The sequence below is a fragment of the Ascaphus truei genome, chromosome 3 (assembly GCF_040206685.1).
Source record: "Ascaphus truei isolate aAscTru1 chromosome 3, aAscTru1.hap1, whole genome shotgun sequence".
Taxonomy (NCBI): Eukaryota; Metazoa; Chordata; class Amphibia; order Anura; family Ascaphidae; genus Ascaphus; species Ascaphus truei.
In genome coordinates, this window is record NC_134485.1 from 54,715,522 (window position 1) to 54,743,294 (window position 27,773).

At 42.9% G+C, this 27,773-nt stretch overlaps 1 protein-coding gene across 5 annotated transcripts in view; it reads right to left on the reverse strand.

The window, feature by feature from the left end:
• PROS1 (protein S) overlaps positions 1-27,773 on the reverse strand; it is a 60,263-nt gene that overhangs the window by 22,370 nt on the left and 10,120 nt on the right. For all 5 annotated transcript variants that reach the window (XM_075594018.1, XM_075594017.1, XM_075594019.1 and 2 more), the window contains exons 2-9: positions 23,290-23,447; positions 21,379-21,403; positions 20,500-20,589; positions 11,495-11,617; positions 10,980-11,111; positions 8,128-8,253; positions 7,086-7,207; positions 174-292 (exon numbers count right to left, since the gene is read on the reverse strand). In XM_075594018.1, the coding sequence (XP_075450133.1) occupies positions 174-292; positions 7,086-7,207; positions 8,128-8,253; positions 10,980-11,111; positions 11,495-11,617; positions 20,500-20,589; positions 21,379-21,403; positions 23,290-23,447 (895 nt within the window). The remainder of the gene's footprint in view (positions 1-173; positions 293-7,085; positions 7,208-8,127; positions 8,254-10,979; positions 11,112-11,494; positions 11,618-20,499; positions 20,590-21,378; positions 21,404-23,289; positions 23,448-27,773) is intronic.

The following is a 27,773-nucleotide window of genomic DNA, read 5'->3' on the forward strand; positions in this document are numbered from 1 at the left end:
GCGCTGCCATGATAACGTGACGCTGTGACGTCACCACAGCACGAAGGAGATGAGGAGCAGGACTGGCACCGTTAATATTACAAAAAAACTCTGAATTACACTAATGAGAGGATACACAACAATGTTTTTTCTGCAGGATCAAGAAAATAGCTTGAAATAGAATAAATACTGACCTTGTTACATCTGGCAGTTTAAATCTCAAGTATACTACAGGTATCCCAGTGAACTGTTCAGCCAAGTAGAGCAGTTCATAATTTGTCTCAAGATTTAGTTGAACGCAAATTGAGACAGGCTTAAAGAAAGAACAATGAGAAACAGTTATTCTAAGCTTTATGAAATGCATTCTATAGAAAAGTACATGGCATCCTCATACGGACCCCAATTATACTGCTAAAGTAATGAGAGTTCTGGCTGACAATATAAACCACACTACTACATGCAACTCTGACAAACTCACCCTAGCATATCCCATGGATAGCAGAAGGTGATCAGAGAGCCCACCACCGGTAGCACTAAGAGAAGCAATAAGCTAATTATGATCGACAACTAACCTATCCTGTAGATCAGGGGTTCTGAACTCCAGTCGCAAGACTCCCCAACCGGTCAGGATTTAAGGCTATCCCTGCTTCAGAATGAAGAGGAAATGGTAACCGTGGTCACAGCACTCCACACAACCAACGCATAGAAAAAATGTAAAAAACTTTATTTAAACTACACAGTGAGCATCAGTAGCACCACTCTGACACGTTTCGTCTATAGATAGACTTTATCAAAGAGTGAAGATCCCTGCATCGTACCGGATCTTATATAGGACATGACGTATCAACTGGCACCTCCCTAATTGAACAGGGCCTCCCCTTCATGTAAATTAGGGAGGTGCCAGTTGATAGTGTAGTTTAAATAAAGTTTTTTACATTTTTACATTTTTTCTATGCTTTGGTTGTGTGGAGTGCTGTGACCACGGTTACCATTTCCTCTTCATTCTACGTCATATCCGGAATAGGAGCACGCCGACACCACGAGGAGCAGTGATGGCGACCGGAGCGTTCTAAAGCGGGACCGCTGAAAGGGTGTCGTGAGTAAACAAGTTATTTCTGTCATCCAATATAGTAGTCAGGCGGAGGTGAGGCTAAGTGGCACCGGACTGTGACTTACCTTGGGGTTTCTTCTTTGGAGAGGCTCTGCTGTACTTCTACCGGATTAACTAGCCCGCTGCCTGTGCTACCACTGCATTTGCTCAAAAGCTTTTATATTGCTTATATATCATTGGTGTCTGCTCCAAGATTTATGGGACGGCTGCGGGTTCAACAATATGGTGGTTTAGGAGACTCGGTCATTCAACGGGTTAATACCCAATTGCTGCTATCCCTGCTTCAGCACAGGTGGCTCAATCAGTGGCTCAGTCAAAGACAGGTGTCCCCCAAGGAATGGGACAGGTGTCCCGGGCCCGGCGGTTTTGGGGGTGCCGAGCAGCCGGACAGGGCAGTTAGGCATGACCTCTGGCCAGGCCCGGCTGCCGGTCCTCTCTTGGCGCCGGGCCCGGCTCTCCTCCAGCTGCAGGCCTCTCCCTCACTCTGTCCCCTGACTTCTCTGATGTCAGCACGCGCTGGAAGCAAGCTGGGCTCAGCTTCCGGTGCATGCCGGCATGAGAGAGAAGCCCAGTGCGCACCAGCATCAGATGCTCAGCATGGGACAGAGTGAGGGAGAACTGCAGAAATCCTCCCAAGGGGGGTATGATCGCCGCACAGCCGCAATGAATCAATGAAGGCTGATGTGTGAATGTAGAAAAAGCTTTATTCTCACACGGTGCAAGCGAATCCTCTTACGCGTTTCAGCCTGCAAGAGGATTCGCTTGCACCGTGTGAGAATAAAACTTTTTCTACATTCACACATCAGCCTTCATTGATTCATTGCGGCTGTGCGGCGATCATACCCCCCTTGGGAGGATTTCTGCAGTGCTGTCTACATCGCCTGCACGCCGAGCTGCTGGAGATCACTTGCTGTTCCTGTGGATGAACCCGGAAGCCTTGCTGATGCCGCCAGTCAGGTGACCACCCACCGCGCCGGAGCAGATGCAGGGTTGGCGGTGAAGAGGACATTGGCGTTCCACAGTGCTGGGGCGCCACATCTGTCCCAACATTTATGCTACATCAAGCCGAGATCTGCTAGCAGGAGCAGCTACATCATTGCAGAGAGGACAGGCATAGTGTCAACAACCCCAAAGTCAGCCACGTGAGTCTTTTTATCTCAACTCTTTTGGTGCTCGCAGTGAGCCAGTTGCTGGAAGAGATATCACACACATTATACTTATTCTGTCTGGGGTTGACCATGCTTATTTCCCATGAATATATTAATTAAATCAGCAGGACAGTACCATTTCTTAGCGCCTGGTGGGTTAATCATTGATTTACCCGTTATATACAGAGTGAGGGAGAAGCCTACAGATGGGGGTGAGCCGGCCCAGTGCCAAGAGAGGATCGGCAGCCGGGCACGGCCAGAGACTATCCCCAAGGTAGATAAATGTATTTTGGGGTGTGCGTATGTATGTGTATGTATATATATATATATATATATATATATATATATATATATATATATATATATATATATATATAATGATATCTACTTGGGGGTGGGGTGGTTTATATGTATTTGGGGTAGGGGTGAGGGGTTATATGTATTTGGGGGATGTTTTTTTAAATGTATTTGGGGGTTATATATATTTGGGGTGGGGATTGTGTGTTTCGGGGGAGGGAATGAGTGAGTGGGGTAATTGGAGGGGGAGAGTGAGAGGAGAGGGTGAGTGAGGAAAAATAGGGAGCAAGAGTGAAATGGAGGGGAGAGAGATACATTTCCGGGGGGGGAAGGTATGGAGCGAGAGTGGGGTAATTGATAGAGGGTGAGAGGAGAGAGGGGGTGAGTGAGGAAGAGGGAGTGAGACTGAGGGGAGAGAAATACATGAGGGGAGTGGGGATATAAAGAGGACTCGTGGTGTGAAATGGGGGGGCAAAACCACTGACATGGGGGGGTCCCGGTCGTAAATAGTCCTGGGCCCCGGGAAATCTCTTTGGCCCCGACTCTGTTCATGCAATCATCAAATCTCTGTACCCCCATTGTACCGCACTATGGAATATGTTGGCACTTTAAAATAAACGATTACAATAATATAGTGTGAGTGCAAGACAATCTTCCACATTGTTCTTAGTGCCCATAACTCAAGTGCACATAGTGCATATAAAAAGGTAGAAATTAAAATAGGAAACGCCCCTGAAGATGGCGCTATTGAGCTGCCAGAGATTTTGTTTTGCAGGAAAACATTTTCCTTCATGCAAGATTTCAAACAGCAGAAAAATGAAGTCCTGTCTGATGTCATGTTCTCATACTAACATCTTAATAATATATTACTATAGTGGTAAAAATAGCACCACAAAAAAAACATCTCTTAACAAATGAATATTACATCGAGGTGTATTTTGAGACACTCATTAAAAGCAGTATAAATATGTCATGTTGTCTTTTCTGTCAAATGTGTATGCTACACTTACTTCGAGAATATAAAAGCACACAGGCTTGCAGCTCACTTGTATATAGAAATGTAAAATATGACAGCAATTGGGTATTTTTGTTAACATCTTCCCGATCAGAGCATTCATCTAGCCACTAAAACAAAAGCCCGGAACATGTTTTATTTCTAATTTAACAAAATAATAGTGGTCATACAGTAGGGCTTTGTTCTACATTTGGTATTTATAATTAAATAGAATCACACTTTAATAGATCTTCTAGACATTCTCTCATTAAACAAATTAGATTCATCTCAAATCATGTCTCCTCTTTACTAAAAGTTCCATAAGCCTGACTGTTACATTTATTTTTTCCTTTTATGTTAAATAAAGAGTACAATTATTACCAGCACAAGTCTACTGCAGACAGCATTAGTAAAGGACTCTGGCAGAACACAATATTTCTACTGTACAGCACAAAAGTGTTATTCACATAAACTGAAGCCTGGTAGTTGTAATGCTTCTTATTGCAAGCAATACCCTGGAGCTTTCAGAGGCTTAATCAGAATCCGAGATATTGGCGCGTGCCAACCGATATACCACAGTCTAAAACGACTTCGAAGGATTAAGCAATATTGCTGCCTGCACTGTGCCAGGTCTGCCATGTCACGCTCAAAAAGGTGCAAAGTATTTCAAGTACTGTTAACAAAAGACATTTACAGCTCTAATACAAGAATAACTCCCAAAATTAGGAATCAAAGTTGCATGGGTGTTTGATAGATACATATACCTGTGTTAACATACTGATTGCAGTCAAAGAAGAAGCACTAGGACATACTGTAATCAGGTATTGTAAAACTCAAGCTTGAGAAGCACAAAATGCCGGCCACACATCATCTGCTCTACTACCAGTGTGCAATAAAACATAGTATGGTGCACATAGCTTCAGGCAACAGGCAGTCAATGGATGTTTCACAAATCATTCAATAAGAAACTAGAACACATTGGATATCCCTGTGGTGACCTGCTGCAACATTTCTACTATAGAAGAACACCTGCAACTTGGATTTCTATTGAGATGAATAGCATGAATGACTCATGAAGACCTCAATAACCGATTATGGCCTAAAGCTGCATGCACGGCTCTGTGTTTCATTATAATGTGGTCAATGACCCCTGTAACTCAGTGTCATTACAACAGGAATTATGTTACTAATTTCCTTCTTGGTCTTAAATCTATGGAACATAATGACAAGGTTACAATGTAATTTGGGGGTTGTCTGTGCCTGGAAGATCATTTGAAATGTAATGACAAAAAATAGAATGACTGCTTAAACAGCACTCACTAGTCCTGAAGCCAATAAATACTAAGCGTATTTCTACATTTCGTTTACTTGTCTGAGCTGTATTGCAAAGCAATGTATTTTCTGCTTGCCAGATAATCTGCAAAATCTGATATTGATTTAACAAAAAAAATCTTCACAGAAATATTACATCCCAAGACATCAGTAGTCAAAAGTAGAACCCATGTATGGTGAGTTTAGCAACATTGCTCAAACATTCCACATAGCAAGCTTCCTTTTAGTTTTGGAATCCTAGAAATGTAGATACAGTACCTAGTCTCCTGGGTACCAATTAGTTAACAAGTAGGCACAGTATGGCTCATCCGGGCCTATTACTTAAACTTTGTAAACTTTTTTTTTGCGTAAACTTAGTGCATGCTAAACTCAATTTCAGTTGTGCTTGTGTGCGCCTATATACTAACCGCAAATGTCTCAAACTGTGGGAAAAAATATATTTTTTTCAATTGTTTTGGTGCCAACAAAATGGCCCATGCTAAGCGTTCAGATGTGAATTGTATGTACTAAAAAAAATTCTGTGCACCCAAAACAAAGGAGAAAGTGCCTCAAAACTATCCCGCCTAAGCCTTAAAAAGAGTTAGCAGAGAATTAACTCGCTGTGTGTCAACCTAAAACATTACTTATTGCAGAATTAATGTTTAATAATATAGGTTAACAAAATGTATATATTATGTTCAGTGTGGCTATTGTAATATTACAGTAATGATTGATAATTACCAATACTAGTTGTAACAGGGACTTAACCCTGTCTAAATGAGGCTTCAATAGAAAGCCTCTAGTCTAGTGGTCTGAGGAATCTAGCAGGGAGCTGGTTAATTGCAGCTAAAGACAATTAACCAGTCTCCACCTGACTAATCAGACCTGTAGAAAAGCCTCCTGCTGGAAACTGCTTAGAGAGACTCCTTAGCACAGTCACAACTGTGCTGCCAAATGAGATGATGTCTTGGGCAGAAGGCTGTGCTGATATCAAGACACCGGGTACCAGACCTCTATTCCTGGTCACAGAGGACCCTGGAACTTGCCAGAGGCTGGCCCCTCAACGGACACCAACTAGACTTAGAGACTGCCACAAAGGGACCCTGCGTACCTCTTGGAACTTTGGGGGTTATACTGTAGGTTGGAAAGAGGTATATCCTCCCAGCCCTGCAGATAAGGACTGGGAAGTGAGTTAACCCTTATAAATGGACCGGTTGTTTTATTTATGTTGTAGTTTCTGCATTGTTTAACGTGATGGGCTGAATAAAGCCATGGTTTAATTTCCCCCAAATCTATATATACATACATACATACATACACATACTCCCAATATTAAGGAATGGGTCAAATATAATTTCAAACAACAAATTATATATATGTGTATGAAGTCTACAAACATAGGATGCACATTTTCAGAAAGTTTGTATTACTTTTTAGCACTGAAAGTTGTCATTACACAGTAGATAGACCCCTGAATGCTGCCAGATCTGATTGTGCGTAAATCTGGTTGAATTGTGCCTCTTCATTGATAACAAAAAACAGCTCAAAAACATTACCACAATTGATTTTTTTTTTTTTAAATAAAGATATATAGAGCCAAATCCACTACATTGAACTGAAGTGCAATAAAACAAATGTCCAAATAAAATCTAAACTAAAAATATATATTTTTAATTTGTTAAAGGGAGTTTTTTGAGTGGTCATCTTTTTTTTGTTTTGTTTTTACAAGTATAAAGGCCATTTTGTTCCAATATAATTTAACAAATTGAGCCATTGGCATAAAGGAAGAAGACATGAGATGACTTACGAGTTCCTGCGTTTTCTGACGTCACGTGACCCTGCATTGCCATGGCGTCGCTAGAAGCCTCCGGAGACAAGTTAAGGGACTTACAGAGGCCCTGCGCTCTTTGCGCAAGGCTTGTAATTGCTGCGCATACCCCCCACCCCCAGAATAGTTTGCTCCCCTCTGGCCTAAGGCACACAGACATGGAGTGACTTGTCCAAGGAATCAGGGACAGTGGATACCTGGATTCTAACTGTTCACTTACTTACTAATGCAGTGTTCTTACCACTAAACTACTGCTTCAATAAAATAATATTAATTAAAAAAATATAATATTTCAAAGGGACTTTAACTACCAAAACAAAACAAAAAAATGCATAGTTATCTAATAATATAGCTTTAAATTGCTGACAGTTGCCATGACTTACTCTTGTATATGGATACAAACACATGCTTACTTACAACACACGATTTTCTGTCTTGCGCCAGCTTAAACCCCTTTTTCCCATCACAGTAGCAAGTGTAACTTCCAGGATTATTAATGCACATTTGACTGCAGATACTCTCAGCGCATTCATCTACATCTAAAACAAATAATAATCAGATATTGAATGTACCATACAAAACACGAAATCTAAAAGACACACTTGAATAGTATTTGGGATTGATGACAAGCATTTAAAATGAGCCTTTGTCTTACGTCTTCTCTACACTTATTAACAGATAAAGGCTATGATCAAATGAACCACCTTGTGTATATATTAATATGCAGTAGTCAGAATAGTATAGACAACATATAATACCAACATTATTTTTCATATTCATCTTGAAGTTGCTAAAACATATAGGTGTGGTTGTACCATGGTGGATTATCAGCCCCTTTGTTCCACTGGATGTCATGGTTATATTGAACCCATCTGAATAAGCATGGGCTAACGTTACATAATCCTGTAATTGATGGAAATGATCAGGCAGCCATGGACATGTAAATACAAACTGTACCGTTTACCTACAGAGATTAGGTATTGCAGTATTAGCTACTGTATTTATATATTACTTATGAAAAAATCATGATAACAAGTTAGGACGTGAATGTATTGCAATAACTGGAAATACAAATATTGTATTTCCCAACGTTTTAGAAACACTGCATTCAAGTCTCTCAGGCTGCGCTTATATTGACGGCGACGTCAGGCTGCGGTTGCTGGAAAAATCAAATGGAGATGACTTCCAGCGATCGCGACCAAGCCGTCGCTCCATCGCGTCGCGCTTACTATAAGCACATGCAACGGCGGCAATGCATTTGTTTTGACGCAACGCACTATAAGTGCAGCCTTAGCAAAACCAAACCTCTACATTCCTAGAAGAAAAGCATAGTGCTGCTTTATTACCTTCAGCAATGAATGGGCCTATAGAAGTATTCTGAACAACATATAGCATTTTCTAATGGGACATTCTTTTATGTCTTTGCATTGTGCTTAGGTTATTCATAGAACATATTTACCTTCACAATTTTTTGAGGTTGAGTTATATCTATAGCCATCATCACATTGACATTCATACTTCCCAGGTGTATTTGTGCATCGTGCACTTCCACAGATGTTTGGATTCAATTCACATTCATTGATATCTATTTAATACAAAAAATATGACATGTAAACAAAGAATGCATTCAACTGCCTTTACACATGAAGGGAAAATGTGTCCAGGACGCCGAGTCAGAGATTGAAGATGTGTCTAAAACACTGCAGGGTAAATAGGAGACATGAGACTATGACAGAGACAGTGACATTACATTAAGAGGTTTCAAAAGAGAGAGAGACAGGAGAGATGTACAGTAGCTGAGTAGAAAAGTATTCTTAAATAGTAAATGATCACTGTTTGGTGGCAGGGGGTGAACATAATTGTTGCATGATGTATGGAAAGCTTGTTAAATTATGTCCTCGCCTGGAGTTTGGAAAATGAGTGCCATTTGATTATCAGGATCTGTTGCAGTATCTTTCTTGGTTGTTTGGTAATTATTATGAGAGTTTCAGAGGGGGAAAAAAAAGTGTACTACTTAGTCACTAGGACCTGTGCTGAGTATGCTCTGTGCTGTGTGGAAGGCCTATTTTTAGATGCTGAAGGAGATTTTGTTACGTGGTTCTACTAGGCAGTGACACGGACAAATAATCTCTTTAGTGCTAATAGTGATAAATGAAGCAGTGTTCCCCACAGCAACTAGATCATGGGGCGCGGGGAGAAAGCACGTGGAAGCACAGCCGCTACGCCACGGGGCCTTCTCATGTTGCACTGAGCCTGTGAATACAGCAGAGGGGCAGGGAATGGGAAGGAGTAGACAAAAGCAGGTGATGGGGCACCTCTACACAGTGATTAATATTGAACCCTGTGAAGCTTCATTATAGGATCATTCCGATAATTTGCCTTACTCGCACCCCCCTCACCCCCTCCACTGGAACAAGCTACCCCACCACATTCAATCTGCCCCCTCCCCAACTATCTCAAAACTCAATTCTTCTCCATCACATTTCATGATCCCCCATTAACCTCCTATCCCCTCCTATCCCTTCCTTTACCACACCCACACCGATGATCTCCCCTAACCTCACCCTTCCTAAAATCTCTCCAAACCCCTTCAAATGTCACCCACTTCACCGATCCAATTGCCTCCAATGTCCCCACTGTCCGAACCATCACGATGCAAATGACAAGACTAAATCCAGAGTCCTGACCCCAACCCCTGCCCACTAACCAAGCAAGTTTTACCAACAAATGTACAGCGCCCTGCATAAGGGCGCACTATACATGTTGTTATAAATAAATATTGGAACATGTGTGGAGAATTCAACTTGCTTCCAGGCATCAGCTAGGTGGGCCAAAAGGAAGATAGTCACGGGTAGGAGGCATCCCTACTGTGCTCATACCTACAGTAGGTAGGGTGACCAGAGGTCCCGGTTTAGCCGGGACAGTCCCGGATTTACTGCGCGTCCCGGTGTCCTGACAATCATTTAAAAATGTTTAAAATGTCCTGGTTTCAGCTGCAGAGAAGGAGGGGCGGGCCAGGATCGTCAGGAACAGAGTTTTACTGTGCTAGAAATATGAAGAGAGAACTATGCAGCTGCAGTTACAGCCACAGGGGGCGCTGCATGGCTGCTTCTCACAGAGCTGATTCATGTGGGACAGTGTGTGTAGGTCAGTCTGTGTGTGTTTATGTGATGGTCAATCTTTGTGTATGCTGTGTGTTATTCAGTGCAGGTACATGGCTGTGCATATGTGCAGGTCTGTGGCTGTGTGAGTGTTGTGCAGATCAGTGTGTGCATGTGTGAGAGAGTTGTGCAGGTCAGGATGTGTGTGTGTGTGTGTATTTTTTTTAGTATTAGTTAACGCATTGTGTGTGTGTCTATAAAGTGTGTGGTTGTTTACTTGTATGGTTGATGTATCAGGTGTGTGTGCGCGCTTGTGTTTATCGTGCCTACATACAGATATAGCCAATGTTATTGCATCCATTACTGTGTGATAACTGGTGCAATAATGTTGGCTACAGATGTACGTGCGTGGGCCAGTGGTCCCCTGATATCAGGACTGAAGATGCACTTGCCCCCCAAGTAAAAATTCACCAGGGGAGAGAGAGAGAGAGAGAGCGAGGGAGAGAGAGAAAGGATGGGGAGAGAGAATGGAGGAGGGGAGAGAGAGAATGGAGAAAGGGAGGGAGAGAGAATGGAGTAAGGGGGAAATGGAGGACGGGGAAAATGGAGGACGGGGAAAATGGAGGAGGGGGAGAGAATGGATGGGGGGAGGAAGAGAGAGAATGGATGGGGGGAGGAAGAGAGAGAATGGGGGAGAGGAGAGAATGGAGGAGGGGAGGGAAAGAGAATGGAGGAGAGGAGGAAAAGAGAATGGAGGAGGGGAAGAGAATGGATGGGGGAAGGAAGAGAGAGAACGGGGGGAGAGGAGAGAATGGGGGGAGAGGGATAATGGGCTATGGAAGGGAGAGAGAGAGAATGGGTGAGGGGAGAGCGAGAATGGGTGAGGGAAGGAAGAAAGAAAATGGGAGGAGGAATGGAGAGAGAGAATGGGGAAGGCAAGGGAAAGGTAGAATAATACAGCATCAATGGTGACGCTAATAGACAAATATCATTATAATATTAATTTTTTAGTAATGTCATTTGTTGTATAAATATTTTTTTTATGTGTCCCGGTTTTAAATTTTGAAAATCTGGTCACCCTATACCTAGGGCATGGTTATAGAGGGGATTTTATGAAAATGAATACCAATAAAGCCTGGGCATTTATATTTCATTTTCAAAACAAGGACAAGAGCAACACAATTAAAATGGTGATGTGTCATGCAATTACCATTGCAGTGGCGTTTATCAGCAAGCATGTAGTAACCATCTTCACAATGGCAGCGATGACTACCAAGCAAGTTAAAACAGGTTTGACTGCATCCTCCATTTACATTCTGTGGATCGTCACATTCATTGATGTCTAGAAGAATAAAGGATAATTAACAAAATACATAAAATAAAACTGATGTTAGGTACAGTAGCAATAATACCTTTAGTTCAAAAATGATTTGCTAGAGGTGCTAAAGTGTTCAGTGCTTAACAATAAAGGATTAGAAATAGCCAGAAAGTACTGTTTTTGCATTGTATATGCTTGTCATGTATCCCCTACTATAGCATATTTGATATCCTTATTTGAGAAGCAATGTGCAAATAGTGGTACAAATGAATCATTGTTTTCTTCAGTTCAGATTTTTAAATATAGAAATCCATGCATAGTGCATAATTTTTTCCCTTTGCACCATTAGTTCACAAGGTACATTCAGTCATTCATTTGTTTATTTTTTCATGATTTTATTCACTTACCTTCTTCACATTTTTCCCCTTGAAAACCTGGTTTGCAGATACAAGCAAAACTGGCTCTCCCATCTTTGCACTCCTTATATCCGTCTTTGTTACATGGTAGTGGGTAACACTGATCTGGAATCACTGTGTGATTACAGAAATGAAAATAAATACAACTTTTTAATGCTGAAATTAGTATCATAGCTTTTTTTTATTAGTCAACAGGTTTGCCAGACTGCTACTCCAAAAATACTAGACACAGTTGTGAAAGATGCGACATGCTAGACACACACACACCCCTCTCTCCACTCCATACTGTTTTCTCCTCTCCTTGGCCCTATCCCCAGGCCCATGACACCTCTTTCGAATTGGCTGCATTACCCAGCAGCAGTCAATCAGGATGGAGGCAGTTGCCCAGCCCCCTAGCAACAGCCCGGCCCTCTCACTGCTCAAGGAGTTCCCGCAACCCCCCCAAGCTGCTCAGGTCACTAAGTTCAGAGAGGTAAAACCGGACACATACATGCCCAGTATTACAATGTAAGAGAATAAAACCCGGCGCTTCTAACTAAGCCTAACAAATATATCAATGCAGCTATAACCCTAAAAAAAAAAAATGACCTCTAGGTTCTGATATATGATGTGAGAAATAAGGGGAGCGCTATTTTTAAAAAATACAATTTTTAAGGTGCGGTGCATATAAAAATATTAATATAATAGTGTACTGGATGAAAATATTTAATGTGTAATATTGTGCAAATTAATATCTACACAGGAGGTAGGTGTATGTGCAAAAATAAGTGCAAAATGAACCATGCAATGGAGATGCTTTCTTCTTAGCATCCCTGGAACAGAGACATATCCCTGTTAAGAAACTTGCCTCTAATCCAGCAGTGTGCTGGTTAATTGCACTAGAAAGAGTTGATCTGGCACACAATCAATGAAGCACTATAATGTCACCTGCCGGCGCCCACAGACCAAGGGGGGGCGTCCTACCAGGTCCCCAAGTGGAATCAGGGTAAAGAGAATAGTCCAGGCACACGGTTTTATCACAAAGTAGAAAATTTAATCCAGCATAAATCCATTTTATGCTGGATTAAATGTTCTACTTTGTGATAAGACCGTGTGCCTGGACTATTCTCTTTACCCTGGTTAATTGCACACCAGCAATTAACCAACTCCATCTGCCTAATAAGAGCTCTGTGAAATAGTGTCATGTGGGACACAGGAAAAGGATTCCTGAGCTCACAATTGAAGCTGACCCAGGAAGGACAAACCAAGGATTCCTGAGCTCACAGTTGGAGCTGACCTGGGGAACAAACAGATGTCTTGAGCTGCAAAGATACTGCAGGCTGACAGCAAGACAAAGGGGACAAGATTTCTAAACCTGGATCCTGAAATTGCTATAGCACACAAGGAGAGCAGAGAGGACTTATGGGACTGTTATATATCTGTATATATGTATATATATTTGGGCTGGTAATTAGCTTAGATAACCACCCACTTATGGAGGGCTGGACTACATGTGTAGATATTCTCCAAAGCGGAGATAGGTTTTTCTTTGGCTTATTTTGAATGTTTTGCTGTGTTAAAAGGGACAGGCGCAATAACGCCTAATTTTAGTTTCACTTTAAACGGTCACCATTGCGTACCTCTTCACGCGTCTCTTACAGTCTCCCAGTACTCTGTTCCAGAAAGAACAGAGTACTGGGGGACGCTAAGAAGAAAATCTTCTCTATTGCATTGTTCATTTTGCAGTTATACCTACCTCCTGTGTAGATATTAATTTGCACAACATTACACATGCAATTTGCACATACAATATTTTCATCCTGTATACTATTCTATTAATATTTTTATATGCACTGCACATTAAAAAATTGTATATCACTTGAAATACATAGCACCAGCCAAGGGATTGGTAAAGAAGTATTTATTTATATTTGTATTTTTAACGTGAATATTTAGATTAGCACTTTTATAGTTTTTTTATTTTTTATTAAATAGATAGCGCTCCTCTTATTTCTCACATCATGTCCAGTATTACCTCTACTTCTTTACTGGACAGTGTGTCCAAATACAGGACAGTCGAGATCAATACTGAACACCTGGCAACCCTATGGTCAAGTGGTATGTCTGATAATTAACTAATACCAAAGTATTTTTTTTCTGCTGTAAATAAAAACTTTGTTTAGCATGACATTAATAGAATACTGTTTGACAACTTCTACATCTTCATTATGATGCCTTCACTCAGCTGCCAATTATCACATTGTGTAATAATCTGTCCTTATTTTCACTTAAACTATTTAATATACACATTATCTGAAAATATGAGGCCTTGCTTTCACGTTTCAATTAGACTTCCACAGTCCCCAAGGACCGCCAACAAAACTCTTAAAGGCCAGGACAAATTAAAAGGAGCCGCCCCCCATCCCCCATTAAGGACCTAGGAGGGATAGTTATGGACCTGGGGAAGAAGTTATAGACTTGAGGGAAAGGTGGAGAGGTATAGGTAGGGGCTTGGGAGGCAGGGAGGACCAAAACAGAGGGGGAGGGGCGGGGGGTCCAAGTGTTGAGGCTTATGCACCAAGGTAAAAGTGGTGACAGTCTGGGGGAAATATTTGCACTAGAATGTTTTCCTTTAATAATAATGATGCAACTTTTAAGCACCAAAATTATGCCACTTTTGCGCTGATATATAGGCGCCATTCACACTATTGTCTCCAGTACAAGGACAGTGAAAATGTGCCTAATCAAACCTTGATGCAAAAAATAGCAGCCCACTTCACATAATAATGAACCAACGTTGCTTGTAAACTATTTTACAAAATTAGTCTGAGGCACAAATTGGCTTTAAGATATTATATTTCTGTTGCGCATGCGCAGAGGGCGCTTTAACGTGCGCCTTCTTAGGTCTCTTGTGCTGCTTTATGTTTCTGCCTACAGATAATCATCGGTTCCTGTTAGTCCGTTTGTAACAAGTTGCTGTGCTGCCTGTTGCTGCAGCATAATAAAGTCCGCCCGGGCAACGTGCAGTAGGTGCAGAGGACAACCAATGGCCACTTCAGACCGCCCACCCCCGGGAGGAAGAGCCCACAGCCCGGCCGGCTGCTCTTAGGCTGCATTTACAGTAGGCGCGACGGTGCGTGCGATTTCGCGTGCTGCGTGAATGAAGTGCAGAAGTTCTATCGGGACGCCATAGTGCGCGCGATGAAGAGCGACTGGCGCGGCAGATTTTTCAAAACACAAACAATTTCGTTTTTTTGCGTGGCAGCCGCGTCACGTGACCGGTTCAGCCAATGAGGGCGAACCAGCCTGGCGACGCGTCCGCCAAACCTCCCCATCACCTCCAGCCTTAGTGCACCCATCGCTCGGGCGACAGGCGTCATGCTCTCCGTCGCACGCACGCTCCTACTATGATCTCCGCCTAAATTGTAAGTTACCCTTGTCTGCTTTTTAGCCAAGTATACTCCAACAATACCCAGCAATTATATCTGTTTATTGGTGGCATGTACTGTATAATGGTATAGGAGTAATGCTCAAAGTCCACAATAATAACCAAAAAAATTATCTTTAGCAAATGGGTGCTCAAACCACCAGGGAAATGTCAATCTCAAAATAAGAATCCACAGAAAAGGCAGACAGCAGCACACCAAACAAAGCAAACATTTATTACTCACATATTTACAGCCATGTAAATATGGCTGTAAATATGCGAGTAATAAATGGTTGTTTGTTTAAATGTTGTTTGGTGTGCTGATGCCTTCTAAGTTTTTCTGTGGTCTGTAAATAGAAGTGGCATACGTGTAGCACGCAAATAAGTCCAAAAATGTCTTTGAGTGAAAGACATTTTATGAAAGTGCCAAGTACAAGTGCCATTTTTTCCTAAAATCGTAAAAAAAAGAAATACATCTCAAATTCTAATGAGCAAGAATTTTGAGTTCTCTCTATCAAGGAGAATCTGTGGTTGTGATTTCCTTTCCCATATACTACATGTCTAATTCCTTAATGTTTATCAGCGCTCTCTCTGCCCCCTAAGTGGGGACAGAGGCATCATCATGATTCTAAGGTATCATCAGATTTTATTCTCTTCTTTGTATTGTAAAAAATAGTGAATGGCGTTCATTTCTTTAAATATTAAGTTAAATCTGGCCCATGTTTTTGCCGTTTTACATTTAGTTACCATGGTAATGTTGGTTTGTCTCTGACTGTTACACATACAGTATATGTATATGTGTACTGTGTTTAACTGAGGTAAACTGGAAGCACCTCAGAAGCCATTTGCACCCCCAAGACCCAGGATGGTATACAGCTTTTTTATCTTTATAGTGATACACCTCCACATCTAACTAAATAATTTACATGAAATGAATGTGCAGTTTTACATTGCTTAATGTCAACAATTGACTTTACAAGCCTTTTTAACTACAAGTGTATGTCACATTATTACTATTTCTTGGTTGGCATTCAGTACCTACAAAACATGCACTCCGTTATTAATCTGCTCTATGTACTCTATATTTGAACTATTAGAAGTCATACAGAAGTCATACATGCTTTGGACACTAACACTGGGATTTATTAAGCTCCAATAAGGGGTATAAAAGCTCAATCCAGCAGTAACTGAGATTGAATTGTATGGCAGTGTAACAGGGATTTATCACTGTTTGAGAGAAACTGCTTCTAAATCCAGCAAAGTGCTGGTTAATTGCACATAGGCAATCAACCAGACTCCACCTGGCTGATTAGGCCTCTTGAGAAAAGCCTGATGTGAGAAACAGGAGAGAGATTCCGGAGTTCACAACTGGGCTGACACAGGAAAGCAGAGAAGCCTGCACACAGACACTGTCTTGAGCACAAAGGTGTGCTGAGTTCAAAACACCCAGACACCTATATTTCCTAGATACAAAGGACCCAGGAACCTGCCAGAGACTGACGTGGAGGGTCACCTGCTTAAGGTACTTCCTGAGACTTTGGGGTGATAGACTGGTAATGGGAATATCCCTCCTGTCCGGCACATATTGTCTGGGGAAGTAAGTTAGCCCTTACAAAGGGATATGGGTTTGTTATTTTGTTGTTTTTGTATGTTTTGCCTGGATAAAGGAACAGGCTCAATAAAGCTAAGATATAATTTCACCCAAATCGGTCTCCATTAGATGTACCTCTGCACACATCTCTTACAGGCAGTTAAACGACTGTGATCTGAGACCCCTTAACAAAGTTTAATGAATCCAGCCCCCCAACTAAAACAGATAGTTAAATCTTAAAGAAGATATTATATCAGCTTAAGACAAATACCAGGGTGTCCGGGGCCTCAAACATTGGTGGAAGCACATTTTAAAAAGTACAGTTTTGGAACACTTTAAAGTGTGTTCCCAGTTTTCAAAGTATTTATTCTAAAATACAAGGAAGCATGGATTGTGTTAAATATGAGAAAAGGACTTCACTGCTCCTAAAAGAGGGTTTAACAGCAGATCAACAAGCGATTGATGTGGGATGATATGAGGGAGTGTCTTTATATCTACACACATGTACTGCTCTTCCACCAAAGAGTATAAGAGCTATTTAAAATTAACCTTTCCTTTTCTGTTTCTATATCATAAAGAAAATGTTTACGCTCTCACTGAAGTAACAAGAATGAGGCTTTTATGACCAAATGCTTAATTTCTGATTCAGAGTTGAAAAGAAAAAAATATGAGGTCATGTTTACGAAGCCCAGCTACTCAATAAAACAACTTCCTTAGCTGGAAAACATCTTCTGGTGTAGGTGCCTTCCAATGTCAGGAGATATCTTATGAAGTTGCAGCGTTTAGTAAGTCTGCCCAATAGAGTAGTACATTGTTAAAATGAATCCCTTTTTCCACCTAAAAAAAATTGCCAATACATAAAAATACATTGTTTAGCCAGACTGATTCTACCTTGGATTTGGCTCAGTGTACAAGCAGTGCTGTAGTTGGAGAAAATACAGTTGTATACACTATATACCCTCTTATTTTCGAACCATTATGGTACACCCTCTGCTTTACAGTGTTTCCCAACCAAGGTTCCGCGGCACCCTCAGATTCTGTGATAGGATCAAAAGGGTGACGCAGGACTTCCCCCTTCTCCCGGAGTAGGTAGAAAGCAGAGAAGTGGTTAGGGGGCTGGGCAGTTTCCTCCATCCTGATTGTCTGCTTTTAGGTAATGCAGCCAATCAAGGGGTGGTGTCAGGAGCCTTGGGGGGGGGGGGGTGGCCAAGCACAGGAGGAAGCAGCATGGATAGGAGAAGGGTACGACTTGGTGTCTATTTTTCAGTCCTGTGTGTATTTGTGGTGTCCTGTTGTGTCTCTCTTCTGTGACTCTGTCCCATGTGTCGCCTGTGACTGTGCTCTCTGCCTGTTAACTCTCTGCTCTCTGTCTCCTGTGATGGACTGTCCTATACTGCCTCTGTAGCTGAGCACTGTGATTAGGGTGCCCTCGAGAGAAAAAAGGTTGAAAACCATTGATCTACCCTATGGTTCAAAAATAGCTTCACTTGGGTATATAACTAGCGTGCCGCTAAACCCTGCAATGCAGGAGGCCGAGAGTACATGTGGGCCTGGCCGGTGCTGGAATTTGAGTCGAACTTCAACTTCCCCCCCGTGTCACGACACGTGGCCATCTCCACTCTGCATACAGCCTGCAGCAGCTGCACTTCCCACTGATGTGTGGTGTGGGGGAAATAGTGTGTGTGGGAGTGTGTGTGTTTCATCGAGTGTGAGGGAGAGGGGTAGGGAGTGAGAGAGGGTGGGGGAAGAATGAGAGGGGGAATATAAGAGAGGGAAATGGAGAGAAGAGGGGGGAAGAGTGAGAGAGATAGGGGTGCAAGAGAGGGAACGGGGAGAGGTGGAGAGTAAGAAATACATGGGGTCGGAGGATAAGGCCGAGTCCCCGCTGGCGCTGAGCTCGCTATGCGCTTGGCGAGCTTACCTTCTGCAATGTGGATCAGCACATCCCCTCTCCCGCTGTGCTCGCGCGCTCATGCGCGTGCACACATGCTCTCCCAAGCGTTGTGCTTGGGGAGACAAGGGAAAGATATGTTGGTGCTGGGAGCAGGGTCACATGACCCTGCTCTGACCAATGTTAAGAGAGAGGGCGTGTTCTACTCTCCTGTCACACACACATTGACACTGCATTCAGTAGAGAGAAGTGGAAAGGAGGGGGGGCAAACGGACAGGGGGGGGCAAACGGACAGGGGGGGGCAAACGGACAGGGGGGGGCAAACGGACAGGGGGGGCAAACGGACAAGGGGGGCAAACGGACAGGGGGGGGCAAACGGACAGGGGGGGGCAAACGGACAGGGGGGGGGGCAAACGGACAGGGGGGGGCAAACGGACAGGGGGGGGGCAAACGGACAGGGGGGGGGCAAACGGACAGGGGGGGGGCAAACGGACAGGGGGGGGGCAAACAGACAGGGGGGGGCAAACGGAGTGCTGCTGTGTGGTGGTGGGGGGGGGCAAACGGAGTGGTGTGGTGGGAGAAGGGAGAGAGAAAAAGAGAGGGGGGGAGAAGGGAGAGAGAAAGAGAGAGAGAGAGAGAGAGAGAGAGAGAGGGGGGGGAGAAGAGAGAGGGGGGGAGAAGGGAGAGAGAGGGGGAGAAGGGAGAGAAAGAGAGGGGGAGATGGGAGAGAGAAAGAGAGGGGGAGAAGGGAGAGAGAGAGGGGGGAGAAGGGAGAGAGAGAGGGGGGAGAAGGGAGAGAGAGGGGGGGAGAAAGGAGAGAGGGGGGAAAAGGATGAGAGAGAGGGGAGAAAAAGCAAGGGGGAGAGAGAGGGGGCCGGGAGAGAGAGCGCAGGGGGGAAAGAATGCAGGGGGGATGGGCAGAGAGAGCGCAGGGGGACGGGGAGAGAGAGCGCAGGGGGGATGAGGGAGAGAGCACAGTGGGGGTGGGAGAGAGAGCGCAAGGGGGAGAGAGAGAGAGCAATGGGGGGGGAGAGAGAGAAAGAGAGAGCAATGGGGGGGAGAGAGAGAGAGAGAGCAATGGGGGGGAGAGAGAGAAAGAGAGCAATGGGGGGAGAGAGAAAGAGAGCAATGGGGGGAGAGAGAGAGAGAGAGAGAGAGAGAGAGAGAGAGAGAGAGCAATGGGGGGGGGGAGAGAGAGAGCAATGGGGGGGGAGAGAGAGCAATGGGGGGGAGAGAGAGAAAGAGAGCAATGGGGGGAGAGAGTGAGCAATGGGGGGGAGAGAGAGAGAGAGAGTAATGGGGGGGGAGAGAGAGAGAGCAATGGGGGGGAGAGAGAGAGAGAGAGAGCAATGGGGGGAGATGAGGGGGGGAGAGAGAGATAGAGAGAAAGAGAGATAGAGAGAAAGAGACACACAGAAACACAGACAGCCCCTATACAGCCAATGAAACACCCCCTCCCGTAGTAGCCACGCCCCCCCCCCCCCCCGCTCCTGCTCTAAAAAGGTAGCAGGACAGCGATCGCTCATGCTTGGAGAGTTGGTGACATCACCGCTCTCCAAGCATGAGCGAGGTCAGCGACAGCGGGGCCGCAGCCTAAGGCTGCGGTCCCAGTCACTGCCACAGCGCGGCGTGCGCTGTGCGTGTAAGCACCGCCCCTCAATGGGGAAGGGCCCAGTACGCACCTTCACGCTGAAGGTGCATCCGCGCCGTACTGCAAGTTTTTTTAAACTCAATGAAATTGAGTTTAAAACTTGAGACGAAGGCATGGCCACGCCCCCACCACCGCGTGACGTAATGGGCACGCCCCCGCAAATCCCCGACCACGCCCCCTCAGACCGCAGATCGCGGTTAGCGCTGTGCACGCGCCACCCCCCCGCCGGGCGCGTGTGTCACAGACATGACTGGGACCGCAGCCTTAGGCCTGAGCCTTTTTGCTCGCAATGCCACTGTTGCGGGGACCCCAGTGGTCAGCTATAAATTATTTTCTTTCTTTCTACAAAGATATAAACCAGTGCTTTCCTTTTGCAGTAAAATGGCCATATTAAACAATGGTGTGTTGCATTGCCCAGTTAGCTCCAATTCCATGAAATACAGAAAAAAGCACAAACCATTAATGCACGTTCTCAGATCGGTTGGGCCATCATAATTCAAATAACTAAGCTTGTTGGATATTCCGGCACGATGAGAGCCAAGGCAGGCTGCAAAAGAGAAAGAAAATGTTGTCTTGATAAGGGTTTAACATTATTGCTACAGTTAGTATGATAAGAGCTCTAGTGCTAATTTCCCACCTTTTTAAAATAATTGCACATTTCTTAAAATAAGCAATTTGGGAATCCTAAGAATCGGGAATCGTTAAGACAGACTATCTCCACCTTCAGAGTTTTTTAAAAGTGCATAGGCGAAGGATTCACTCTGTCTATGCGATATACAAGACTTTGAGATCGATAGCTATTTAATTAAAACATGGTACATGATAAATAATCATTAAGTATGAACTACATTACTTAAATAGCAATGATTGATGCAAACAGGTCCTATTATTAAATTATATGTACAATCAGCATTGTCATAAAAATGCAAATTACTAGTGGAAACAAAAATGGCATAACAAAGTTTAGAGCTAAGAAACTATGCATTGCTACAACAAGCACTGTGTGTTACCAAAGACTATAGCTAATTTTGTGATATTCAAATAATGCTCCCACACCTCAGTATTAATTACTGCACTATGTAAGTGTACTCTGAATAATTGGGCAGAGAATAGAGTTAAATATGATAGAATAGGACAGAATAGAATATGTATATTATTGTCTATTGCTTATATACGGAGACAATTAGATTGCATTAATAGAATTTTTGACAATCAAGCTTTGATGCCAAAAGTATATTAAAATTAGATTGTGCTCGATATAAGAAAATAATAACAAAAACACAAATAACAAAATGGCTATTAGTTACATTCAAGATATATAGAATTTTACACTTACCTAAATATTTAGGGTAAAAATATTCCTATAAAACATAAAAAGGAATAATGTTCACATGAAAAAGTGATACATATTCATAATACACAACAATACATACATGAGTCAAAGTAATACATTTAATAGTTTAGACTTGCTCCTGAATACATTTTAGGTGAGGTGGTAAATTATTTGGAGGCTCCAATTGTGACTGTCATTTAAACTTACCTGCAAAAGTATACCAGGAGTCCTGTTTTCATATTGAAAATGTAACAGATTTAAAACTGACCCGTACTCTACATGGAAACATAGAAATTGACGGCAGATAAGAACCTACTCTGTTTATTCTCCTATTTATGGTAAAACCTTAAACCCCATTTGATCCTTCACTTTATTTTATATTTTGGATATCCTAATGTTTATCCCAAGTATTTTGTAACTACAATACCATACTGTATTAACCTTTACTTACCACCTCTTTTGGGAGGCTACTGCATGAATTCACCTCCCTTTCCTTGAAGTATTCACTCACATTCCCCTTCGCCTGCCACCCTGCAGCTTCAGAGCACAACCTCTTCTTCTAAGCACTTCTCTTTCTCTGACCCAGATAAAACTAAACTGCAACAAAAACCATTCATGAAGAAGATTCCTTCCGTCATCGCACAGCCATGGATGTGACTTTTTCTTCTGCTTTAATGCGAGTCTTGCAATTGGAGGCTGCACGCTGTGTGTGATTTTATGTAAAAATTCAATGAGTTTTAGGTTGTAATTAATATCTTTTAGCAGACCAACATTAGAGTTCTTCATAGATTAAATCAGGGGTGCGCAAACTTTTTCCCCTTCGCCACCCTGCCTGCTCTCCCCACCTCACACCCCCTCCTTGCCTTGTCTCCAGGGACAATGATGCCGTGGGGGTCATGTGACGTCACACTGCCATTGCAACACGTCACGTGACCCGCCGGAGTCATTTGATGCCGTGTTGCCATGGCGATGCGTCGCCTAAAGCCGCCAGAGACAAGGTAAGGGAAGTTACAGATGTCGCGTGCGATCTACCGGCATTTAATTTAAATGCCTTGGGGAAGAGCGCAGGGCCTCTCTAAGCGCCGTGCTCTCCTAGAAAATCTTGCGCCCCCCAGTTTGTGCACCCCTGGATTAAGTGATAGTGCGCAGAGCTTTTGAAACCTCATAGGTTTCTTGTTTTCTGGCGTATTATTGAGGTTTCAAAAGCTCTGCACGTTATAATTCATTCTATGAAGAACATGAATGTTGGTCTGCTTAAAGGCATCACACATCCTACATCGAATCTGCTTTTCACCAGGACCCATATGTCTACTAGAACTTTACCTTTGGAGGAAATTTTAGAGCATGCAACAATTGATCAGATGTTTAATAAGTTACATGCATGAAGCTCTAATCTGTTCCATTTTGTGTTCTAATATCACAGTCTTGGACACGCTACTAAAACAATGGTCAATGGTCTTCTGTTTTCTCCATTATACGAAAACCGGTATCACAACAAACTATTGTGTGACATACAAAATGCATTTATTAACATTAATTACATGGTTTGATCCTCACAAAATTTCACAAGGTATAACAAAGAACCCAAAACAGTAACCACGTTTAAGTACAGTATAAAGCTATAAGGGAGAAGGAGATTTGTGCTTTGGGAAACTTTCACTGTAATACAAAAACACAGCTTTTATTTCCCAATACATTTGTCAGGTTCCAACCTATAACGTTTTTGCTGTGCGCAAAGTACAATATTTCTACATGATCATCAAGGTTAGGAAATGGGCATTACGTCGACTTAAATCATACTAAAGACTAAACGACACAGGTCATTTTGTGTTTATATATTATTTTCTAGAGCTGTATCCCAATGGATTCTTCAAATAGTACTAATTATGTGTTAAAAAAAAAATCTACACTTACTGTTTCAGGGTTGTTTTCAAAAATCTCTCGGGCTTCTTCTTTATTGCATAGTTCTTCAATGCATTCTCTTTCAAGGTTTCCTTCTTTGCTCTCCTCCAAAAATGAATTTGCTCTGCGTTTCCGCAGAAGAAACCCTGAAGCATACTGCTGAGACAGAACTTTATAAATACAAACAATAAGTCAGTTTTGTCATTCTTTTTTTTAAATTAAAACAGGTTACTAGTTCTATCCTGACTACCAATGTATTTCTTATGACTCATTGGATTAGCAAACCCAAGTATTATATAACCATGGACAAAAAGTGGACCTCCCTGAAAAAAAATGAGAACACTCTGGTTTATCTGTATAAACAAAAGTTTACTATTTTCTTGATAAAAGGTCGAACCGTTCAGGATTTCTCAGGTGTGTGACTCCTATTGTACTTATTTCTTTTTTTTTTTTTTTATTGTATTGCATTATTCGGATCTTTGGACTATTGACTAAATGTGGCTAAAATACTATTTTTAAATAATATGGTTGAGTGCAGACTTTTTTTTTTAATTGAGTTTTTCCCGTACTATTTTGCTATAAAACAAAGTATAAAATAACATACTTTTGCTTCTGGAATCAGGCAATTGCCATTTTAGATTGGTGATATGGGTAAAAATGTAAGTCTATTGTTTAATTTTCATTCCTCATAATTTCTGTGTTCCGCTTTTAAAACAGAAGAAAGCTCTTCTCTCCCCAGTGCTGCAATGTGCAATGGTACAAGGAATGATGGGCATAGAACTTTTATACACCGCTATGGCCTGGAGATAGCACGGATCGTGCTTGATGTCACGCCTGCATCAGCGATATTGCCATTAAAGAAAGGGGTGGATATCGCAAATTTGAGAGAGATAGGGAATATCGTGCTATGATGACTCCCAGCCAATGTCTTGAATCCTGAAGTGTCATAAATGACATTAGAAATTGACTAATGAGAAAGTAAAAATATCCTATAAATATGAATTTTTAAAAAAAAAACGTAATCTAAAACAGTAATAGTCGCTTTGGAATGAGATTTAACATTTCATATGATAAACTGCAAGGCACACTGCAATAATGCATATGTATGTATATCTTTATTTACATAGCGCTTCACAGCACTAATACAAGGGACATAATAATATAACACAATGGTTAGTGAGAATAAGAATAAGCGCTTCTTAAGTAAAAGTAATACCTGTATTAGGAAAAGGAGTCCCTGTCCGAAGAGTTTACAATCTTAGGCTGCGTTTACAGTGCAGTAACGGCGCGTGCGGTGCAAACAAGAAACCTCTTCTCATAGAAGCCGCCCATAGAGCGCATGAAAGCGATTTTGGAGGGTGAACCGCTTACGTGATGTCACGGCCACGCCTTGGACCTCAGTGCAGGTTTCATGTGAGCGCCAAGCGCATGACATCATGCGCTCCATCGCGCGTACGACAACTATAATCGTAGCCTAAGTGGTAAGTGGGGAGAACTTAGAGACAGTAGCAGGGTGTTCTGGTAAGTGCATCTACAAGGGGCCAAGGTCGATATATGAGGTGCATAGAATAAGGCCGAGCTCATGGGGGCGGCGCGGGCGCGCCACCGCACGCACTCCTGCAGCCCCAGAGATGTGCGCACCAGGCTGCAGGAGATTAGGGAGGCGATCGGGGGCGTGGTGAACGTGTCACGGAGCTGGTTCGCCCTCATTGGCAAAACTAGCTCATAGCCCTACAGCCCGAAATCTCAAATTGAGTTGTCTCAGCAAAATGTAGCAGCGTCGACGCACACTTGAGGAACTACTCTAGGCAATCAGGTAAGAGTCCAGGAAGAGCGTGCGGACACAAGCGCGTGCACGTAGCGATGCCACCACCATGAGCTCGGCCTAAGCCACGTTGCTACCCATATGCTGTGTTAAGGTGTGCTTTAAGAAAGGTCCTAAAGGTGGAGAGAAAGAGGGTGCTAATCAGATATTGAGGGGAAGGGCATTTAGGCGTGAGATTACTTTAGACACAAAAAGGGGTAGACAGAAGACATCCTGGAACAGAATGCAGGTGTACAGCGAGAGATTAGGGTTGAGATGTGACGAGGGGCAGAAAACAGGTGTGGGGCGGCCTGGTGGGCGGAAGGGCAATTTCCCTTGGGCTGGTCTGATTTTAAAGATATGGGCCAGCAGCTACATGGAAGAGAGGAAACTGCAAATACAGATCTGGTTGCTCACAGGCTCCCTCAATGGCAATATATAAGAGATACTCTGCTACAGCTTGATAATGATAATAGTATTGGGAACGGTGCTAAGGGTAGTGTACATATACGTGTGTAAGGAGAGCAAGAAACCCAATTGAAGCACTCCATTCCCTGTTATGAATGTTAATGAATGATTTAAAATAAATGTTTAATGATCATCAAGTTAAAAGAAAGGGGGTTAAAATCCAAGGAATGGACACACACAGTATAATCCAATGTCGAGTGCTTAAGGCACTCTGGATTGTATATAGAATGAAACAATTGAGTGGAATTAGATCAATGTTTCAGAGGGAGCTGATACGCAGCTTGCCCTCATTAGGTATTTCTGAAACAGCAGGGATAAGGACAAGAAGGTGAAGAGACGTGGCCCCCCTGTGAAGATGGAGTAGCCACTATTGGCTGTGCGACACAAGGCTACAGTGTATATGTGCCCTCAGATAAGTACCACAATAATACCTTGTGAGGGCACCACACTGTACAAATACCGACAGTGTACCGGTAGATGGCGTGTAAGTGTATGAGTGTGCAGAGACTGCCAATGCCTGTATAGCTACCACTAGTACCAAGAGTCCTTTCATTCAGCTATACTGCATGGTGGTGACTAAACGATGGATTAATAGCGTACAAGTACCAGAATTGCGGTGTGGCTCGTGAGTATGTCTATGCCCATATTAAGGAATGGGCTCTACCGCTAGGTACTGAGCGACTACTATGGTACAGCAGGGGAACCTTGGATGAACCGCTATACAACACTTCTCTGTTGGGAATGGTGACTACTCATACATACCAACTGCAGTGCATCGGTGTGGCAATGTGTATGCCCGTGTCCATATTAAGGAATAGACTCCACCGTGCAGAGCAGAGGTTCCGTCTCAAACAAACTAGTCCTCACCTACTGTAAGAAGAGTGAACACCGTTACTCCTGCTCAAGTAAGTTTAGTGCGAACGTGAGGTCTGGAAACTGCTCGCAATGCGAGGCTAGATGCTGCCCTGTCAGTGTTGATTACTGGTGAAAAGTGAAAACGGCGCAAAAAACTTAATAGGTGATCACTGTAAATTCAGTGAAGTGAATACAACACTCTTAAAATTAATTAATTAAAGTGCACGTATAGTATATAACACATAAATATTGTGAAGATATAAAAACCAAAAAAATGTGGTGAAAAGAATAATAAAGTTCGAATAATAAAGCTCGAACCCTCTGGTGGGATATGTTTTCACTTGAAAACTGAAAAATGCTGACCCTGCGCTCTCATTACAGCCTTGAGAAAGCGTTTCTTACGCGAAACGCACATCAGCCATCCACACGTGAACACAACCCTATGCATTTCACCATAGGCTTCCTCAGGGGTATGCCCGAGGAAGCCTATGGTGAAACGCGTAGGGTTGTGTTTCTAACCAAAGGAGAAATCAGCTCCATCCATCGTTCAGGATCAGAATACTCCCCTAGCGTAAGCACGCTGGGCACGTGATCAGGAAGCACCTGGGACAGACGGAGGAAACCGGCAGAGCAAATCTTGCTGCCTGCGCGCGCCTGCACAATGCGCGATGCATTCCCGCCTCTGCCAAAAGACAAGAATGTTCTCTTTTGGTGCAGCGGCCAAGCGATGGCCACGTCACGGTGGCGGTTCAGCCAATGAGGCGAATCAGCCGCATGATGTCATGTTCATGCCCCCACCACACACCCCAGTCGCGAGTGATCTGAAGTTCATCAGAAAGCTCGGCTGGAGGGGGAAGAGCGCCGGGAGGTGCTCCGTCGAACACACTGGGACCAGGGCCATAGCCTTAGCCCGACAACCTCCAGCTTCAGGGAATTACCTCTTGTTCTAGCACTCCTTTTTCTTTGGAATATGCTTCTCTCTTGTACTTTTATTTTTTAACAAGTACATTGCGCACATTAATGAAAGACTTTTAAAGATTCGTAAAGAAGCATACAGTATTAACATTTAATTGAACAAACAAGTGCTAGTCAAAGCTGAATTATTTAGGTACTGTTTATCCACTTCCTCTAAACTGTTATTCTCAGGCCTTTGGCAACAGTGAGATAAGCTTTATATAAGTATGTTAAAAGGCTCTTGGGTCCTATTGCATAAATTACTACTTAGTAATGGATTTAATTTGCAAATAACGCATTCTCTTTAATTTTTAACGATTGCCTATCATTTCAAATATATTTATCTATGGGAGGAAATAATTCACACTTTCCAAGATTCACTTATCGTGAACGTCTTCTTACTTATTCACGAATC